This window comes from Haliotis rubra, unplaced genomic scaffold (genome assembly GCF_003918875.1).
Source record: "Haliotis rubra isolate DU_JTF1 unplaced genomic scaffold, ASM391887v1 Scf668, whole genome shotgun sequence".
NCBI classification, from domain to species: domain Eukaryota; kingdom Metazoa; phylum Mollusca; class Gastropoda; order Lepetellida; family Haliotidae; genus Haliotis; species Haliotis rubra.
In genome coordinates, this window is record NW_025767377.1 from 60,332 (window position 1) to 79,897 (window position 19,566).

Sequence of the window (19,566 nt, forward strand, 5' to 3'; positions counted from 1 at the left end):
GGTAGCAGTATTGGGTTGGTATGTCTATGGTAGCAGTATGTTGTTGGTACGTCTATTGTAGCAGTATGGTGTTGGTATGTCTATGGTAGCAGTATGATGTTGGTATGGGTATGGTAAAACTAAGGTGTTGGTATGTCTATGGTAGTAGTATGATGTCGGTACGTCTATTGTAGTAGTAATGTTTTAGTATGTCTATGGTAGCAGTATGATGTTGGTATGGGTATGGTAAAAGTATGGTGTTAGTATGTCTATGGTAGTAGTATGATGTTGGTATGTCTATGGTAGCATTGTGTTGTTTTCACGTCTATGGTAGCAGTATGTTGTTGGTACGTCTATTGTAGCAGTAGGGTGTTTGTATGTCCATGGTACAGTATGTTTTTGGTATGTCTATGGTAGCAGTATGGTGTTGGTATGTCCATGGTAGCAGTATGTTGTTTTTATGCGTATGGTAGTAGTATGATGTTGGTGTGTCTATGGTAGTAGTATGTTGTTGGTATGTCTATGGGATCTGTAAGGTGTTGGTATGTGTATGGTATGTGTATGGTGTTGACATCTCTTTGGTAGCAGTATGTTGCTTTTTATCTCTATGGTAGGAGTATGATGTTGGTATGCCTGTGGTAGCAGTATCTTCTTGGTATATCTATGGTTGCGGTATGATGTTGTTATGTGTATGGTAGCAGTATGGTGTTGGTATGTCCATGGTAGCAGTATGATGTTGGTACGTATATGGTAGCAGTATGGTGTTGGTATGTGTATGGTAATAGTATGATATTGGTATGTCAATGGTATCAGTATGATGTTGGTACGTTTATGGTAGCAGTATGGTGTTGGTATGTCTATGGTAAAAGTTTGGTGTTAGCATGTCTATAGTAGCCGTAAGGTGTATCTGTTTGGTAGCAGTATGTTGTTGGTATCTCTATGGTAGTAGTATGATGTGGTTATGTGTATGGTAGTGGTATGATGTTTGCATGTGTATCGTAGTAGTGTGATATTGGCATGTTTATGGTAGTAGTATGGTGTTGGTATGTCTATGGGAAAAGTATGGTGTTAGTATGTTTATGGTAGCAGTATCTTGTTGGTGTGTGTATGGTAGTCGTATGATGTTTGCATGTCTATGGTAGTAGTATGACGTTGATATGTCTATGGTAGCAGTATGATGTTGGTATATATATGGTAGCAGTATAATGTTGGTATGTCTATGGTAGCAGTATGATGTTTGTATGTGTATAATAGTAGTATAATGTTTGTATGCTTTTGGTAGTAGTATGATGTTGGTTTGTCTATGGCAGTAGTATGATGTTGTATGTCTATGGTAGCAGTATGGTGTTGGTATGTCTATAGTAGTAGTATTGTGTTGGTATGTCTATGGTAGGAGTATGTTGTTGGTATGTGTATGGTAGTAGCATAATGCGGGTATGTCTAAGGTTGCAGCATGGTGTTGGTGTGTCTATGGTAGTAGTATGATGTTGGTATGTGTATGGTAGTAGTATGATGTTGGTATGTGTATCGTTGCAGTACGATGTTGGTATGTGTATGGTAACAGTATGGTGTTGGTATGTGTTTGTTAGCAGTATGATTTTGTATGTGTTTGGTAACAGTATGATGTTGGTATGTCTATGGTAGCAGTATGATGTTGTTATGTGTATGGTAGCAGTATGATGAATGCATGGAATGGTGAATCTTGGTTATAGTATGGGGACAATATGTTAAATGAAAAGGTGATGGTATGGTGAATGCATGGTCATTAAATGGTGAATGTATGGTCATGATATCGTGAATGCATGGTGAATGAGTGCATGGTGATGGTACGGTGAATTGATGGCGATGCATGGTGAATGAATGGTCATGAAATGGTGAATGCATGGTCGTGGTATGGTTCATGTTGCTGTAATCGTATGGTGTTTGCATGTTGAGGGCAAGGATTTGCTATGATACTTTCTGATGTCTCTAATTACACTTGAATTTAACGATGAATTTGTCTTCCGTTCCGTGTGTCAAATTAATGATGGCATCGGTTAAAAACTAAATCATAGTTGGTGTATGTTCTCATAACTAACGATTTCCTGTAATATTTCTGGTGTCTCTAAATGAACTTGAATTAATGATGAACTTTTATGAGTTTTTAAGTTTGTCCGAAATGTTGATGGCGTTTCTGATAACTTGATATGATCTGGAAGAGCCTTCCACATAGATGCTCCTGTGCATCTGAAACTGCGTTCACCCATAGCTGTTTTACAGTGAGGCTTTTGGAGAAGGTCCTTGTCTTGGGAAGGGGCTTGGTGTGTGAAGCTAATCAAGGCCTTTGGGATATAAAGCAGCAGAGTCTTGAGGCATTGGAAAATATGGAATAAGATTTTGAACTTGAACTGGGAACTGGTAGCCAATGGAGTTGTTTGACAACAGTAGTGATATGTTGGTGCTTAGGTGTCCTTGTAATGATCCTGGCAGCTGTATTTTGGAGGAGATGAAGTTTGTGAAGGAGTGTTGAGGATATGTCATATAACAGGGAATTAGAGTAATCTAGTCTCGAGATAATAAGCGATTGAGCTAGCATTTTAGTTGCATCTTGAGAAAGGTATCTGCGGAGTTTTCCAATCTGATGGAGGTGGAAATGACCTGTTTTGTAAACTGGTATGATATGGTGAATGCATGGTCATTAAATGGTGAATGTATGGTCATGATATCGTGAATGCATGGTGAATGAGTGCATGGTGATGGTACGGTGAATTGATGGCGATGCATGGTGAATGAATGGTCATGAAATGGTGAATACATGGTCGGGGTATGGTTCATGTTGCTGTAATCGTATGGTCTTTGCATGTTGAGGGCAAGGATTTGCTATGATACTTTCTGATGTCTCTAATTACACTTGAATTTAACGATGAATTTGTCTTCCGTTCCGTGTGTCAAATTAATGATGGCATCGGTTAAAAACTAAATCACAGTCGGTGTATGTTCTCATAACTAACGATTTCCTGTAATATTTCTGGTGTCTCTAAATGAACTTGAATTAATGATGAACTTGTGTTCCGTTCCGATTGTCAAATCAACATCGGTTAAAAACTAAATCACAGTGGGTGCATGTTCTCATAACTAATTTTCATCTCCAAGCTGTGCTGATGGAAGATATGGCACTGGTTGTACAAGTGTGTGTGGCCGGTGTGCTGGTGGCATGTCTCTGTGTGAGAAGACCACTGGATCTTGTTTGGCTGGGTGTGATCCAGGGTATTCTGGGAACTTCTGCACTGATGGTAAATATAAAGCTTACCGTATTGTTACTTGCAATAAGGGGTGTATGGATGGTCATCACACTGATCAATATTGACCACCACACCGCCATATACAGTTGACTGACCAAAAAGTGTAACGTTACTAAGTTCTTACAGGCAAGACGAATGTATCATTACGAATGTACTCTTTATACTGGTATACGCAGTGATGGTAATAGATATTTTCAATATAATGCAAAATATGCAGCTGTGGCTTTGTTTATCCATGCATGTCTTCACATTGTCATATCTAATCTAATCTGGTCATTTGTATAGCGTTGAAGGTTCCCTGTTGCCTGGCGCTTTCACATATCACTGTATGTACACAGTATGTTCATAGGCAATTTGAAGAAATGAGTTTTTAAATTGGTCCGAAATGTTGATGGCGTTTCTGATAACTTGATATGATCTGGAAGAGCCTTCCACATAGATGCTCCTGCACATCTGAAACTGCGTTTACCCATAGCTGTTTTACAGTGAGGCTTTTGGAGAAGGTCCTTGTCTTTGGAAGGGGCTTGGTGTGTGAAGCTAATCAAGGCCTTTGGGATATAAAGCAGCAGAGTCTTGAGGCATTGGAAAATATGGAATAAGATTTTGAACTTGAACTGGGAACTGGTAGCCAATGGAGTTGTTTGACAACAGTAGTGATATGTTGGTGCTTAGGTGTCCTTGTAATGATCCTGGCAGCTGTATTTTGGAGGAGATGAAGTTTGTGAAGGAGTGTTGAGGATATGTCATATAACAGGGAATTAGAGTAATCTAGTCACGAGATAATAAGCGATTGAGCTAGCATTTTAGTTGCATCTTGAGAAAGGTATCTGCGGAGTTTCCAATCTGATGGAGGTGGAAATGACCTGTTTTGTAAACTGCTGCTTCTTGATTCTTCATTGTCATATTGGAGTAGAAAAATCCGCTCAGATTCCATACTTGTTTGCATGATACTACTGGTGTAGAATCGGGTATCTTCTGTAATTGCCGATGGGATCCAACAAGAAGAACTTCAGTTTTCCTCTCGCTCGATTCAAGAAAGTTGATTTTCATACAGTTGCAAATTTTATCAATGCAAATGGTAAAAAGACATAAAAAATATATATACCTGATGGAAAGTTAAAAATGTACGTTTCTGTTATGAAATCACAGAATGCAGTCGAGGAACATATGGCAATAAATGCTCTGAGTTGTGCGGACATTGTCAAACAGGGACCACGTGTCATCATGAGACTGGACAATGTCCAAGCGGCTGCCAAACAAGTTGGCCAGGGAACAAGTGTAAGGATAGAGGTATGTGAAAATCAAGGTCCATAAACTACACATTTTGACAGTCCATATAGGATTCAATGCCAAGAAGTACACTCTTGTATCCATTCTATGTCTCACGTAAAGGCCAATGTGAGGACGCTCACGTAACGGTCAATCTGTGGACGCCGAAATGTTCCTTTCAGGAATTGGTGACATAACTGATGTTCCTTTGTGTTGGGGTAGCTTAGACCCAGGCAGACATTCCATGTCTCGATATAATTATCCATGTCTTGATACATTTTAAGCTGAAAGCTAAGACCGAAAACTAGACCGAACACACGACCCAGACAATAATATAAGTTGTATGCTTCTCTCGAGTGTAATACGGTCTGATGTACGCCTCTTTGTAACAGTGTCACCCGAGCCGGTACGGTCTGATGTAAGCCTTTTTGTAGCAGTGTCATCCCTCGCCTACCAGCTCGGGTGACACTGCTGCTACAAAGAGGCGTACATCAGAGCGTATTACCCGAGGGAGAAGCATACAACGTATTTATCTTACCGCCATGTTAAATGTACAAAATATCATTTTATTTCATTTTGAAGATCGCTACCTACTATATAACATGTAAACAAAATGGCGTCTGCCTCTCGACTGGATTGTTTAAATCAGTGAAACATATTCTGACAAACTTAAAACTGCTATAAAAATGGTTAATTATGTTTAAGTTGAGTGTGAAAACGATTCAATGTATAAAATAGTTTGAATAAAGAAGTGAAAGTCGGTAAAATATATCTGTACATAGAGAACTCAAAAACAGCTAATCGAACGGTTTTCGAACTCCGGGCACTGCATGCGTCATATTATGACGTCATACGATTGTTAGCGATACAACTTCTCGACGGAGAGTTTGGCGGTTACAGTGGCAGCGGGTAATATTTTTTCCAGTTGTCACCCTCATTGGAGGGGGTGACACGCAAACTTGTTAAAGCGTCATTGACCAATGAAATTAGAGTAAGATAAGGAAAACATTTGGAAAAGCGGGAAAAAACAAAAAGTTCTATAAAGATACCCAAGTAAAATGTTTGATAGGTCAATCAATTGAATGCATTTTATCCAAAGCACAGAGAAACAAAACCAAACAGACCAGTGTCAGTTAAATAGTAAGCAGTGCCCACAACGTTCAACTGCCTGAAATAAGAGGATAAAAGTCACGAGAGAGTGAGTAAATAAGGGTCCACTTTGGGGAATATTCCAGCAATATAGTATGACCAGAAATTATTGAGAATTTTGGGAATATGTTTAATTGGATTTCTAGTATAAACAACCTTGACCAGCTATCAAGTGCTTGGTTTCATTCAAGAGAGACAACTCCGTTAATCCTTTTTCATTAGTTTGTGAAGAGTTATCCCCCTTTGGTTTACTTGCTAGCAGACGACATTTTCAGTGATCCTCAGTATGGATGATTAAGAGAAGAGGAACTTGATTTTAGAGTATTATAACAAGGACATCAGATCAGCTAAAGTGATTTCAAGTAGAACAGGCATCCCTTTGTCCACTGTTTATCGTGTTTTGAAATATATTGCAAATGGATATGGCATTGAGCACGAGGAAGGCGCAGGTAGGCCCAGCAAATTGACCGTCGGTGACAGGAGGCGGCTTGGTATTCTTGTTTCTAAAAACCAACGAAGGAGTTAAGAAAACTTAAGGCTGGATATAATTGACAGAGGAACTGTGGCTGTCTGTAAGGAGACAATTAGAACTGAGCTGCATGCAATGGGTTGGCAGAAAAGTCGAGGAATTCCATCACCGATCATTGAACCTGAACAAAAGGAGCGAGGGTTGCACTGGTACTTATAGCATGGGATGGGATTTTCTCAGATGAAAGTTCTGTGTGGCCGTTTCCTAATACACTGAAATTCTGGACCAAACAAACTGATAAACCTTTGTATCAGCGCCCAAAGTACAGTCCGAAATTTAACGTGTGGAGTGGCATATCTGTATTAGGGGCAACGCCCGTCTGTGTATTTGAAGGGAATATGAACAGAGAGCGGTACACAGGTATTCTCGAGGGACATTTACTTCCATCTGCTCACGTGTTCTATGGAAATTTTTGATTTTCCAGCAGGACAACGACCCAAAACATCGTTCAAAGCATTCACAGGCCTGGTTTCGGACCCAAAATATGACATTATTAGATTGGCCAAGCTATGGCCCTCACCTCAATCCAATCGAAAATGTTTGGGGACTTATGAAGGAATATGTCAACAAGAAAAATCTGACAAATATTGCTGAAATGAAAGAAGAGGTGGTCCGATATTGGGACAGCATGGACCACGACTTTCTAACTTCTTTGATCAGCAGTATGCCCCGCCGCATTGAAGCCTGCATTTCTGCCCATGGTGACTTGACAAAATACTAACTGTTCACCTGTCTTTGAATCTGGAGTTATGTTCTGCTAATATTCACAATTAATACGTGAGTAATGAGTCAAAAAAATATAAAAAATTACAATCTTAAATTCTCAATATTTTTTGGTTGTACTGTATCACCTCACGGGACACCAGATATGAACACCACACATTGTACCCATGTGGGGAATCGAACCCGGGTCTTCGGTGTGACGAGCGAACTAGGCTACCCCATCGTCCCTCTATAAGTTTGTAAAGATAGGTGGGTATGTTATAAATGGCGAAGACTGGGCTTTCCCTTATGTTTGTGTAATGCAACACATTTTCAGTTTTCGTTGTGTTTACAGGTCCCCCTGAAGTTGTGATCTTATTGACCGAACGCCACACGCTTCTCACCCCAGGATCTGTCTACAGATGGGATATCTATGGCCACAAGCTGACACGACACCCTCTTATTTCTATCACCACCCCCACAGCCATTGACTATGACAATGTCAACAAACGAATCTACTGGACGGATATCAGCAGAGAGGAAATCCGGAGTGCTGATCTCACTGCTGGAGATAATACACTTGTAGCAAAGCTAAACAACAGTAGGTGAATTCGTTTTCAAGAAAAATGTTATATCGTAAAATGAGTGGAAGTGTTTAGTGTTATCATAGCCGATTAATATTAGCCCTAATTACGCTTGTCAGGTTTGCGGGTTACCACAGTAGTAAAGATCTTCATCACTTTGGGCTTTTCCCCACATAAACTGCCACACCATGACATTACTGAAATAATTCTAAAGTGATAAAGCAAAGTAACTCTTTGTTAGTCTGAGTTACTTTTTGTGTTATTGTTGGCCATGGAGTCGTGAATACCTTACATTCCCGAGCAGAAAAACTTTTCTATCCATAGTGTTAGACATCAAAGACTGTTATGGGCTTACCTCTGGATAAGATAATCAAACAGGCAAGTTGTTTTCCCTTCTTGTCTAATCTGGAATGATGGGGCCCTTGAAGGATTTTTCATTTTCTAAGTATTTTGGATCCAAACGTATGGCATGATCGCTTCACGCAACGTACGTTTCAGTTTCTTACCCGGAAGGTCTCAGTGTTGATGGTAGTGCCGGCAAGATCTTCGACACGGACAGAGGAAATAAAGTCATTGTTAGCATCAATATGAATGGGTTTGCAAGAACAACGATCGTGAGGTCAAATGTGATCTACCCCAAAGGCATCATAGCAGACAAAATCGACAGGTAAGAGCATTCTTATTGCTAGCAATGGTACAACTTGCCGGTTACACCAACATCACAGGCGGATCCAGAGGGTGGGTGCAGGGGTGCGCACCACCCCTTTTGTGCTGAAAGTTTGTTAAATGACAATTGAAAGTCGGGTGAAAATGAAGTGTGCACCCCTCCTTTTCTCAATAGTGTGCATCCCCCCTTTCTCAAAAAGCTGTATCGTCCTCCTGAGAGGGTACGTAAGTCCCAAAACATTCAAAGTAAATTTCAACTTTCTGTTTTTTTAATCGTAGAATATGTGTAATTTTAATGTATGGCTAGATATATCTCAATTGCTAACAGCTGAGGGGTTAATGTAAATCCAGCTAGGGCCCATGCAGGAAGCAAATGTACTGTAAGTCCCCATGGTGACTAGTATGGTGATCTTCCTTCAGTTGTTGGCAATCTATAGCCGGTTTCTATATTGTATTGTTATTTATAGGTAAAATATTTTAGATTTAATTACTAGTCTTAAATTTATTCCTGATGATAATCTAGTTGTTTTACTGTCGTTGACAGGTGTTTTTTATAATGTAATTGTGTTCATTGTTAATTTATAACTTTTTAAGTCACAATATGGCTGAAATATTTCCGATGTGACTATAAATTTTAACTCACTCATTCACTCACTCAAAAAGCTGTATCCGCCCCCGAACATATTGTCATTGCAGGTTGCTGAGAATATATACATCAGTCTTGGAAAACTTGGACAATAAATAATATCTATGAGAAGAATAAGTATAAACAGAACTATAATGAGAATTTCTTGCATCTATTTCATATTTGAAACATATTAAGTTTCAGCACATCGAGTTTACGTATTCAGGAAGATAAGAACATTACATTTTCTTCAATGAAATAGAAATAAACTGAGGAGGTGTGTTACGACGTAAATTGTAATAACGCTTTAAAAAGTAATAAACAAACTGCGGCAAATTGTAGTAACGCTGCGGAAAATTGTAATAAAAACTGCGGTAAATTGTAACCGCAGTTTATTACATAATACATATTAACGCGATGATAAATTGACGTCGTAACAAGGTGTTAGCAACTGTTTTTGACGTGTAGGTGACAATCAAAACACTTTTCAAAATACTAACTTTGATCTGAAAATAATCCCTTAACGCCAAGCGGGTACTGTTTCCTTTACTGTGTCTTTTCTACGTCTGTTTCCATCATATTGCACAACATTTATGCTATATTGTGACACAGTTCGGTTATATACTGTCACAGCTTTGCACTGCTTGTATGTACGGATGTATACAGTTATGCATCAAAAGTTACATGTTGCCAGTTGTTTTTGATCATGTCTGTTTTCTGCATGAGTTCTTAGAGTTCAGAAAGAATTAACGTTCGTGAAGCTCTTCGGCATAGACGTTGCATGTAACATTTTGGGTTAGTAATTCCAACAGTTTCACTTTAAAACATGTGAATATCAATTCTTTACTCTTTGCAATTGGATCTATTTTGACTTTGAGAATGCTGTAGGCGGCATTACATCTACATTTCAGGAAACTGTACTGGGTTGATCATTCGATTGACACAATCAGTTCTTGCAACTATGATGGAGTTGGAAGAAGGATTCTCGTATCAAAGAGCATTAATACCATTTATGCACCAATGGGGGTTACCATCAACGAGAAAAGTGAGTTGAGGATTGGTTCATAACATAATGTCAATGCATAAATTACTCCAATTCCCCATTATTAAAACGCACAGATTCATGATAACAGCAAGCACATTTGAAAATGGTAAAGGAAATGAAAGAGAATATATAAAGGTAATTTGTATTACTCATGTGCTCAGTTTCAGTGGAGTTTTAAAAGTACTAGTTGTTATAATTTTCTCATAATAATTAGAAAGGCCGGTTGACTATTTCAGGACAAGTCAACCCAGCATATGGGATTGAAGCTACAAAACAAATAGCAAAATAGATATATGATTTAGGCTTGTATAAGTATAGATTTATGAGCATATAATATGATCCTTCTTAAAGTAGAATTATCATCGCTCAATTGATCATTTTAATTCGGTAATGGTAACAGAGGTACGTGTTCATCGCAGATATACTATTTCATTGTATTTTATGTCTGCAAATGGTTTTCCAGGAAGAAAGTAATTTCTTCCATCTTTGTGTAAATCGTGGAACACACAGGCTGTTAGAGCCACATTGAATATAAAAGTATATCATCAGCATAGATTATACTTACTCACATCTACGTTGATTATACGTTACTGTTACGTGTATGATATTATAATCTACCTCGAAGAAAAGTACTATCATTTTGTATTGAATAATCGACTTCAGGGTCCCGATCCACAAAGCATTCGTTCCGCTACGACATTCGTAAGCCAATGGTAAACTATAGAGTTACGACAGGTCGTAAAAGTTACGAACGCTTTGTGAATGGGGACCCAGTAATCATATTTTGCCGCAGTAACCGACAATAGTCCTTTATGTAACCTAAATCAATAATGACTTGTGTACTTAGCATTCAAACTTCACAGATCTTAATCTACGTACTGTTAGAAAAATAATGCACAATAAGATAACTTTTCACTTAAATGTGTTATACATATATACATGTATTTGAGTTTTAATTATATGAACATAACATATATTTGTATCAATTATGCATCTGTGTCAAGTTTAATCGTGAAATATTTTCCTCGGACACAAAATCCTTAATACCTCTCTCTTGATATGATTTTAATCATGTGAGAGCCGAGTCAGTCTCTACTGGTGCGAATACAGCAGGGAACGTGTACTCTATCATGAAGGATGGCACACAAAGGAAAACACATTACACGGACAGAGTGACCAAAGCCTCACTTCATGGATATAGCGGTCTTCAACGGCCTCCTCTACGATGTTGATAGAACTAACAGGTTTGATAGCAACTTACACTATTTGTATAATCAGTGCATATGTGTATGGCCAAGAACAAGCATGCAAACAAGGCCATTTCTTCGATTATTTAATAAGCCATAAAAGGCTTACGTTGAAAAGGTTATGTTTGATTTTACCTGCATAATTTGAGACTTCTTGTCAATTCCTCAGTTTCAATAATTACTCTTTGCTGAAGATCAGCGTTAAAAGGCCTAAACGTTCACAGTAGCGTTCAACACAACTCACTCACTGAAAGCCTTTAGTTTGTATTAGAACTTTCTTCTCTTGATTAACTTCATTTCAGTATTATAGGGATGAGACTAACATATATGCATTAGTAAAAGCGTTGCATTGCACGGCCGTTACGATGTGATGTTTGTCACTGTGACATATCATTCATATTGTATGCTTGATACACTGAAATAAACGATTTCATTAATTCATTCATTCATTCCCCGTGAATGTCCGGGTTAGAATTGATCTTCAGCAATCCATGCTTGTAGTAAAAGGCGACTAACGAGATCGGGTGGCCAGGCTCGCTGACTTGATTGAACATGTCATCGTATCCCAATTGCATAGGTCGATGCTCAGCCTGTTTATCACTGGATTGTCTGATCCAGATTCGATTATTTACAGACCGCCGCCATATACCTGGAATACTGCTGAATGCGGCGTTAAAACAGAAACCAAACCAAACAATCATTCATTCATTTGTGAAAGGATACGCTGATAACTGACACGATGATACGTTCATCAGGCACACAGATTCCATTCAGAGTTCTTTTTACAGGAACATCCTCGTGATCCCTGAAAATGACAATCATACCCATACAGCTACACTTTCTTCTGGATCATTCAACCAGATAACAGGGATCCACGTCTTCTCTCCAAATTCAATAGAGACAGGTAAACAAACTTCCAATATGCCTACGTGTATGATGATTGAGTGCAAGAGAAACTACGTCTTCATAAATATACACTAAAGAGATACAGTATAGCTCATAGTATGTTGACTATGTTGGTCAAGCGTACATGTTTATTAACACTGCATATTGTTCGCATACTGCAAGGTATGTTTTCATATAGCGATTTTCTTGTACTACCGCACGAATATCTTTTGAGTAATTTGTATTGAATAATAAAACCAAGTTAACTGTAGAATACAGTAGCTAATTGTAAAACTGGTGGTACAGCGACGATATGTTTATGGCACCTTTATAAAATTGTCGTGATGATGGTACATATTTGGAGATCGCGACGGTATAGTGTGGATATGTGTTCGAATACAGAAGACATCTAGTTCATATGGGGGGTGATCTGGTGAATATTCAAGGACAGTAAAAGTATTAGCATGTATTACAACATCTTTAACATATTAACTACTTTAACATATTACTATTGCCACCTGTCCCATTCTACTGTGATTGTTAGATCCGTTCCAGGTGTCAAAGATTTCAAAGGTAAAAGCAAATTATAGGTGATGTACCTCATAATTTATTAACATTTCTGTGCAGGATGTGCTATTGGACGATATGGCGTCAGCTGTACAGGTGTGTGTGGTCACTGTACATCGGGTGGGAATTTTCTGTGTGAGAAGACCACGGGATCCTGCTTGGTCGGGTGTGACGCAGGGGTATTCTGGGAACTTCTGCAATGAAGGTAAGTGCATTGGTCCAAGCCATGATCGGGTGCTAATTATGTAAACATGTCTTACTCTGCTGAAGGCGAACATGCGGATTCATGGGTTATCGTGAACTATCATGATACTGGTCCCAAAGCCATATTGTAATGTTTCAGTACATACATACATACTAACATACACATACATATATACATACATACATACATACATACATACATACACACACACACACACACACACACACACACACACACACACACACACACACACACACACACACACACACACACACACACACACACACACACACACACACACACACACACACACACACACATACATACATACATACATGCACTCTAAGTACCTCAGAAATCAACTGACGGATTACTTCAAGCCTTGTCATGCTCAGTGGTATCAAATGCCGATCAATGTTGCCTGAACGTACATGTACCAAGCTGTTGGACATGCATTTTGACAGTTTCTCAGTACAGCCAAAGTCTACTCCTCCTGACTCATCAAATGATTCCAAACTTTGTTTTACTTACTTCGTGCCCATCTTCTTTACTTCAATGCTATCATTGTTGTGATACATCTTCAATGGCTGCTAGATTGATTCAAACTTGTATATTTTTAATGGTGAGTTATCATGTAAAGTGGTTGCAGTAACGGCTTTGTGTCGAATACTGCTCAGAACGTGTGTCGTTGGGCTTATAAAAATGGTAGGCATAGTGGATTCAACATGTGCATAGCTTATTTGACGTTTTGTGTTAGTTCTCTTCCGCAATCGTTTCCTCCGACTCAAGCCAATGCAGTTATTTGCAGTAATTGTCTTGATTCTTCCTGCATCAAAACCCTTTAACTGCTTTTAGATATCCGATTTGTTGCCATCATCTTTCATTTGATTCTACATTCAAGTTTCACAAAAGGTTTGTTCCAAAATGTAGATCCTGATTGGTTTTGCAAATGAGAGACTGCAAACTAGTAGTATGTGCCAACATCGCATGATGCCCAGGTACTTGTTCTTAGATTAGGCCTGTGAATGTCCTGGTTAGAATTGGTCTTCAGTAACCCATGCTTGTAAGAGGCGACTAACGGGATCGGGTGATGACACATTTTATCGTATGCACATGACGTTGATCACTGGATTGCCTGGACCAGACTCGATTATTGACAGACCGCCGCCATAGATCAATCAATCTTAGATTCGTGTCAATGTGCTTTGGTTAGAGGCCATATTGAACTAAAGACGTTTTCTAACAGTCAACAAAACTATTAAATGGATTTTATCCCCGCTTCTTTCGACACATGACGCATCGCGTTTGCATGTTTGTATTTGCCAAACGCAACAGTATTTGAGGTGTATGACTGCGGTCTGTAAATAATGGAGTTTATTAATCCTTATGGTGGGAATTACGATGAGCTTTGTACCCTCTCCACCGAATGCCCCATTTTATAAACTTTTGCTGACTGTGGGATGTGTTTAGACTTGAGTTAGCTTGATATATTTTTCAAAGCAACATTTACGTTTTGCTGTAAACTGAGATGCAGTTTTTGTCGATACCGGAAGTGCTATGATCATAATAGGATATATATTTATCAAGTTACAAACCGATAATACTTTCTCCTTGGAAGTTTTTATATGGGGTGCGTTGCAAGCCATGAATCGCTTCGAGTAAGCAACGTAATCACCTTTTCGGGATCTGTAACAGCAAGAAGCTCATGATCCGGGATCTGTAACAGCAAGAAGCTCATGATCCGGGATCTGTAACAGCAAGAAGCTCATGTCAAGCTGTCAAATTCAAATTTCCCTCAGTTGCCATTTTGGCTTGAGAATGAAGCAGCCTCAGACAGCGTTGTGTCACGTTTGTCAACATATTAAACATTATGATGACAACATATTAAACATCAGTTCTATTATGTCTGAGAAACTTTTCTTTACATATTCTATATTACATTTGACCTTTTGTTGATGACGCCTAGTATATATTAGCACGTAGCATCGAGCGTATACGAGATTCAGACATTATCATTTGTAGTCCATGACGCAGCTTCTTTTTAGATTTAGATATTTCATGAGGTGAATCTATTTCAGGCTGCTCAAAGGGACTGTATGGAAGTAGCTGCCAGTACAGGTGTGGCAACTGTAAGTCTAATGAGTCATGTTCCTCCAGTACAGGTGCGTGCCCTGCTGGGTGCAGTGCGGGATGGAGAGGTGCAACATGCAAGCGGAGGTGCCCACAAGGCACCTATGGGGAAGGATGTGGCAGGCAGTGTGGCTACTGTCTAAATGGAGACGAATGTGACACTGTGAGCGGCGCATGTCCTGCTGGATGCCAGCCAGAATTTAGCGGCAAGGAATGCCAGCAGAGAGCAGGTGAGTCTGCAACTGGACCACGAATGTAGCAATACAAGAGATCTTATGGCTTAATATCCAACGATACATTATCGCAGCATCAATTTTAATCAAATATTATGATACTTGTAATGACATTCATTACGATATTTGATTTCGTGTTTTTAAAGTGGACAACTAAAAGCTTGGTAACTTTCAAAGTGTGAAGCTATTTATACGACCATAATGCATTGTGGTCTACACGTTGTACGATCAATTCCATTCGCTATTACTTCCGGTTTTGTTTGAGACGTACCACGTTCATTTGTATCCTAGTATTTGTACTACCGTGTTGAGACATTTCTGTGTGGAGTAGTGGAAGTAGATGGAAACGGGTTGAAGGAAAGTTGTGTTCTCGATGGCTGAGCCAATTTTGTCCTGTTCAGTTGACAATTGGTCTGTTGAGTATTCCTTGATTTAAAATATATGTACAAATTATTCGATCCTTTGACTTAGTGTGTATTTGTAATCCTAGCTGCTATAAAGGACTCGGCAAGCAGCTTCAAGACAGGCTCTGTGGCTATTTGTAAGTATTTCTACTTCGTGACAAATGTGTTATCATGTAATCGCTTGAAAACATCTTTTCAAAATATATTATGAAGAGGTAGCTTCTATGGATGTTCAAAGTAAGAAAAAACGCGATATATATATATATATATATATATATATATATATATATATATATATATATATATATATATATACTTTGAGGGATTCATTCTTGTAATGATCAAGTTTTGCCACATGGTTGATGGGTGATGTTCTACGTCAATCATGTGGATTCTTGCTCATTTGATCCTGCACATTCTTCTGTAGTACGATTTGCGATTGCGGCATTAAACAACATTCACTCACCCACTCACCACTCTTCTATTTTTGATAATCTATTACTTCAGTTGTTGGCGACTGTTTGCGAATTTAGAAATTAACCAATATACAACGTTTGAATCAGGGGGTAAATTAAGCAATTTTTAATGGCGTGCATATAGACTGCCCTCTCATGGGGATTATGGTTGCATATTGAAGACTCCTTTCGTGCTTTGATATAATTTGTCAGACTATTTGTAGGCGATGATGTACAACTACTGGAGAGCTTTTGGGTTTGCGAAAATGCCTTTTCCTGTATCACCCACCATGCATGCTTTTGTTTACAACCCAGTGACCGTGTATTCTAACTTATTCCAGATGCTGTCATCATCGTTGCTGTATCCAAGATCTTCTAGCAGTCTTTGATTCGACTCATGCAGACAATGATCTTCCCAGATATATCCTGCATCAATGTCTTAATGTATTGTTTCAAGCTAAGCTGTCTGCTTTTTACTAATAAGTGAGTGACCTACGCGGTATTCTAAAGTCGCCTTCTGTTATTATTCTGTAATATTACAACGACGCACTCCAGGAAGGGCTTGACCCTTTATGTCCATGTGGGGACATATACATGGGTCAGAAGCGCGAAAGGCTCTAGTGGCTACGGGTCAACTTCTGCCTCTTCTTTTGTTGTTTAACGCCGTTTTCCAACCATACCACAGATGATTTGGTTGATGTTTAACGCCGTACTCAGCAATTATCCAGCTATATGGCGGCGGTCTGTAAATAATCGAGTCTGGACCAGACAATCCAGTGATCAACATCATGAGCATCGATCTACGCAATTGGGATAAAATGACATTTGTCAACCAAGTCAGCGAGCCTGACCACCCGATCCAATTAGTCGTCTCTCACGACAAGCATGAGTTGTTGGAGACCAATTCTATTCCGGATCGTCACCTATAGGTTACGGTTCAAAAGCCATCCTAATTATGTAATAATGTTAGTTAACACTCTTGCTTATGGCGTTTAACATGTTTTTTCCCTATTCAGATAGATGTTATATATATTGTGATTTAATAATGTCTAAACTGCGTTTAGTGTAAAGGCATACCAGTAACTGGAAAGGGATTGCACGTAAACACGTAAAAACTGTCGTGTTACTCTGTTTAGACGTTTCCTCATTTATGTCTGGGTTGAATAAAATTGAAAAGAATAAGATTAGTATACAATGTATATGATATGTTGAAAACTATATAAAAACTACTGTTCTCATGCCTTAATCACATAGCCATATATGTTATATTAACCAGAGCGTGACAAATATGACAGATATCATCTGCATACATATATCAATTAGGCAGTATATGTAATTATAGTTCTACGGATATATTTGCGCCTATGGGTTCCTTTCAGCAGCACAATCTCTGACATTCAGACTGATTACGTTGCAACTTCTGTCCTGTTGATTTCGCAGGTCATTGTGTGAGTTGGGAACTAGGTAAAAGGTCAATTCCAGAGCATATCACTTTGAGTCACAGGTACATCGTGAGATTTCATGATGTTCTTTAAATATGACCATGATCGACCGCTTTTGAACTTACAAAAGTGGAATGAGGTTATTCAGTTGTTGTTTGCAGCTAGTTACGTTTCCTTCAGTTCGTCTTTGGTCAATCGGTCAAAGCCATTTACATGGTTACGAGGTTTTTCTCAGATTGAATAACACTGTCGGCTGGAGTCGACTTACTGGCTAAGGCAAATAAGGCCTCCTTTCACAAAGCACAAAGGTGATCGTAAGTCACTAAGGTAACATTAGTGCAATGTTAAAGAATGGGAGTGAAGGTTAACCTTAGTAAACGTTGCTTCGTGAAAGGACCCCCTGGGCGTGACAAGAAACAAGAAATTTGTTGGTTACATGTGATAGTTGAAGATATCTATGTTACAATGTGAAACATATTTACAAAGAGAAAAATATTTTCTTTGAAAGACGAAAGGAATGTATAACCACAGATGACAAAATGTATCCAAACAGTGAAAGCGTTTTCCGATTGTATGCACAGGTACTGATTTCTGTATGCATCAAATACGTGTACGTGCATTTTGAATAATAAAGTTCAGTTCATAAACAGTAAACTGCAACGATCGTTATTTTTAAAGGTAAGTAAATAGCATGTCATTACTACTTCCTTTTTATCATCCATGTTTCGATGCTTACCACTGCTCATGTGTATTTGACGTCATTCACTTACATTTATTATCTGGTCCAGACTCGATTATTTACAAACCGCCGCCATATAGCTGGAACATTGCTGGGTTCAGCGTTAAACAACAATGAAAGAACCAACTACATGTATTAAATGTTATGTAATATGGACAGCGTGCAGTACTTTTCAGCAGGAGAGGAATGATCATTTGAGTCACAAATAGACCATGTTTCTTTGTGCACCTGACCACCGTTGGATATCGCTCTTTTCTGTTGACATTGACGGATACATTCCATGAACAATGGCTACTGCCTGCTATCACACACATCACACACTGTTGTCAGTTCCTTACGGTATTTACATTTAATTTTCATTCATTGCTTCAGCATGCTAAACCATTCTTGTTCCTCTGTGTTATCAACCCGTGAAGATCCGAGTTACAATTGGTCTTCAGCAACCAATACTTGTCGTAAGAGGCGACTAACTGGATGGGATGGTCAGGCTCGGGTGGATTGGGTAGATTTGGTTGACACATGTCATCGCATCCCAGTTGTGTAGATAGATGATCATGATGTTGATCACTGGATTGTTAGGTCCAAACTCGATTATTTGCAAACCGTACAGCTGGAATGTTTCTGAGTGTGATGTTAAACATCAACCAAATCTTCAATGTTATCGTTGGAAAGTTCCATGCGACACTCGCCTTTTCGTTTGTAGGCTTGTATATGTCACAATCAGTGTGCATTAAACGTTAATCACTGAGGCAAGTTTCAAACGATTTCAATATTCTCTGCAAATTGAGTTCAGTTTTATTTCAGAATGATCAAAATGTTTCAAGAAATTCAAAAGGGCTTAAAAACACCAAAGAGTATGCCATGATTAAAAGCCAAAATATACAGATGTACGTTGTTTGGTATCGTTTAATCCCATCGTATACTTTTAATCCTATCGATTCAGTTCCTGGATGATGAAACGTCAAAATGTTTGGAACTGTTATCATGATAACATAAATACATTTTTTCACTCAATTTGAAAAGGAAGTGATATATTTAGGTGTTTGGGAATTACCTAAATACATATTTCAGTCATGCTACACATTGACGCTAACATATACGCCCGTTGTGTAAACCTATCGCCTCCATAACCAATGCGAACGCATTCCTGATTAATTCCAAGACAATTCATCCTTTGACCATCATTAAAGGCGGCAAATGAGAATGAGGTTAGTGCAGCATATGTCTCGAACAAGTCGAGATTTCAGGAAATCATCCGAGTTTCCATTGGGAAAATACAACAATAAACATGTATCAAAAGCAACATCCTGTCCAAGAAATCACAGCCCATTTAAGTATTTGAAAGAAAAAAAATAGCTTAACGACCAATCAGAGATGCGCACATTCTACATTGACGGATACTGAGGTTGGCCTGAAAATATATAATATGA

At 38.7% G+C, this 19,566-nt stretch overlaps 2 protein-coding genes across 2 annotated transcripts in view; both read left to right on the top strand.

Annotated features, from left to right (window-relative positions):
- Positions 1-19,566, top strand: part of LOC124257589 (low-density lipoprotein receptor-related protein 1B-like) — a 186,555-nt gene that overhangs the window by 19,819 nt on the left and 147,170 nt on the right. Inside the window, exons 4-8 of the mRNA XM_046691687.1 lie at positions 3,111-3,251; positions 4,410-4,550; positions 7,265-7,510; positions 7,992-8,160; positions 9,696-9,829. Of these exons, the coding sequence (XP_046547643.1) occupies positions 3,173-3,251; positions 4,410-4,550; positions 7,265-7,510; positions 7,992-8,160; positions 9,696-9,829 (769 nt within the window). The 5' untranslated portion in view covers positions 3,111-3,172. The remainder of the gene's footprint in view (positions 1-3,110; positions 3,252-4,409; positions 4,551-7,264; positions 7,511-7,991; positions 8,161-9,695; positions 9,830-19,566) is intronic.
- On the top strand, positions 10,941-18,051 carry LOC124257590 (multiple epidermal growth factor-like domains protein 10). Its single transcript, XM_046691689.1, has 6 exons — positions 10,941-11,073; positions 11,865-11,980; positions 12,589-12,733; positions 14,812-15,093; positions 15,587-15,637; positions 16,297-18,051. Exons 3-6 carry the CDS (start codon positions 12,607-12,609, stop codon positions 16,332-16,334), a joined length of 498 nt encoding a protein of 165 aa, XP_046547645.1. The 5' UTR covers positions 10,941-11,073; positions 11,865-11,980; positions 12,589-12,606; the 3' UTR covers positions 16,335-18,051.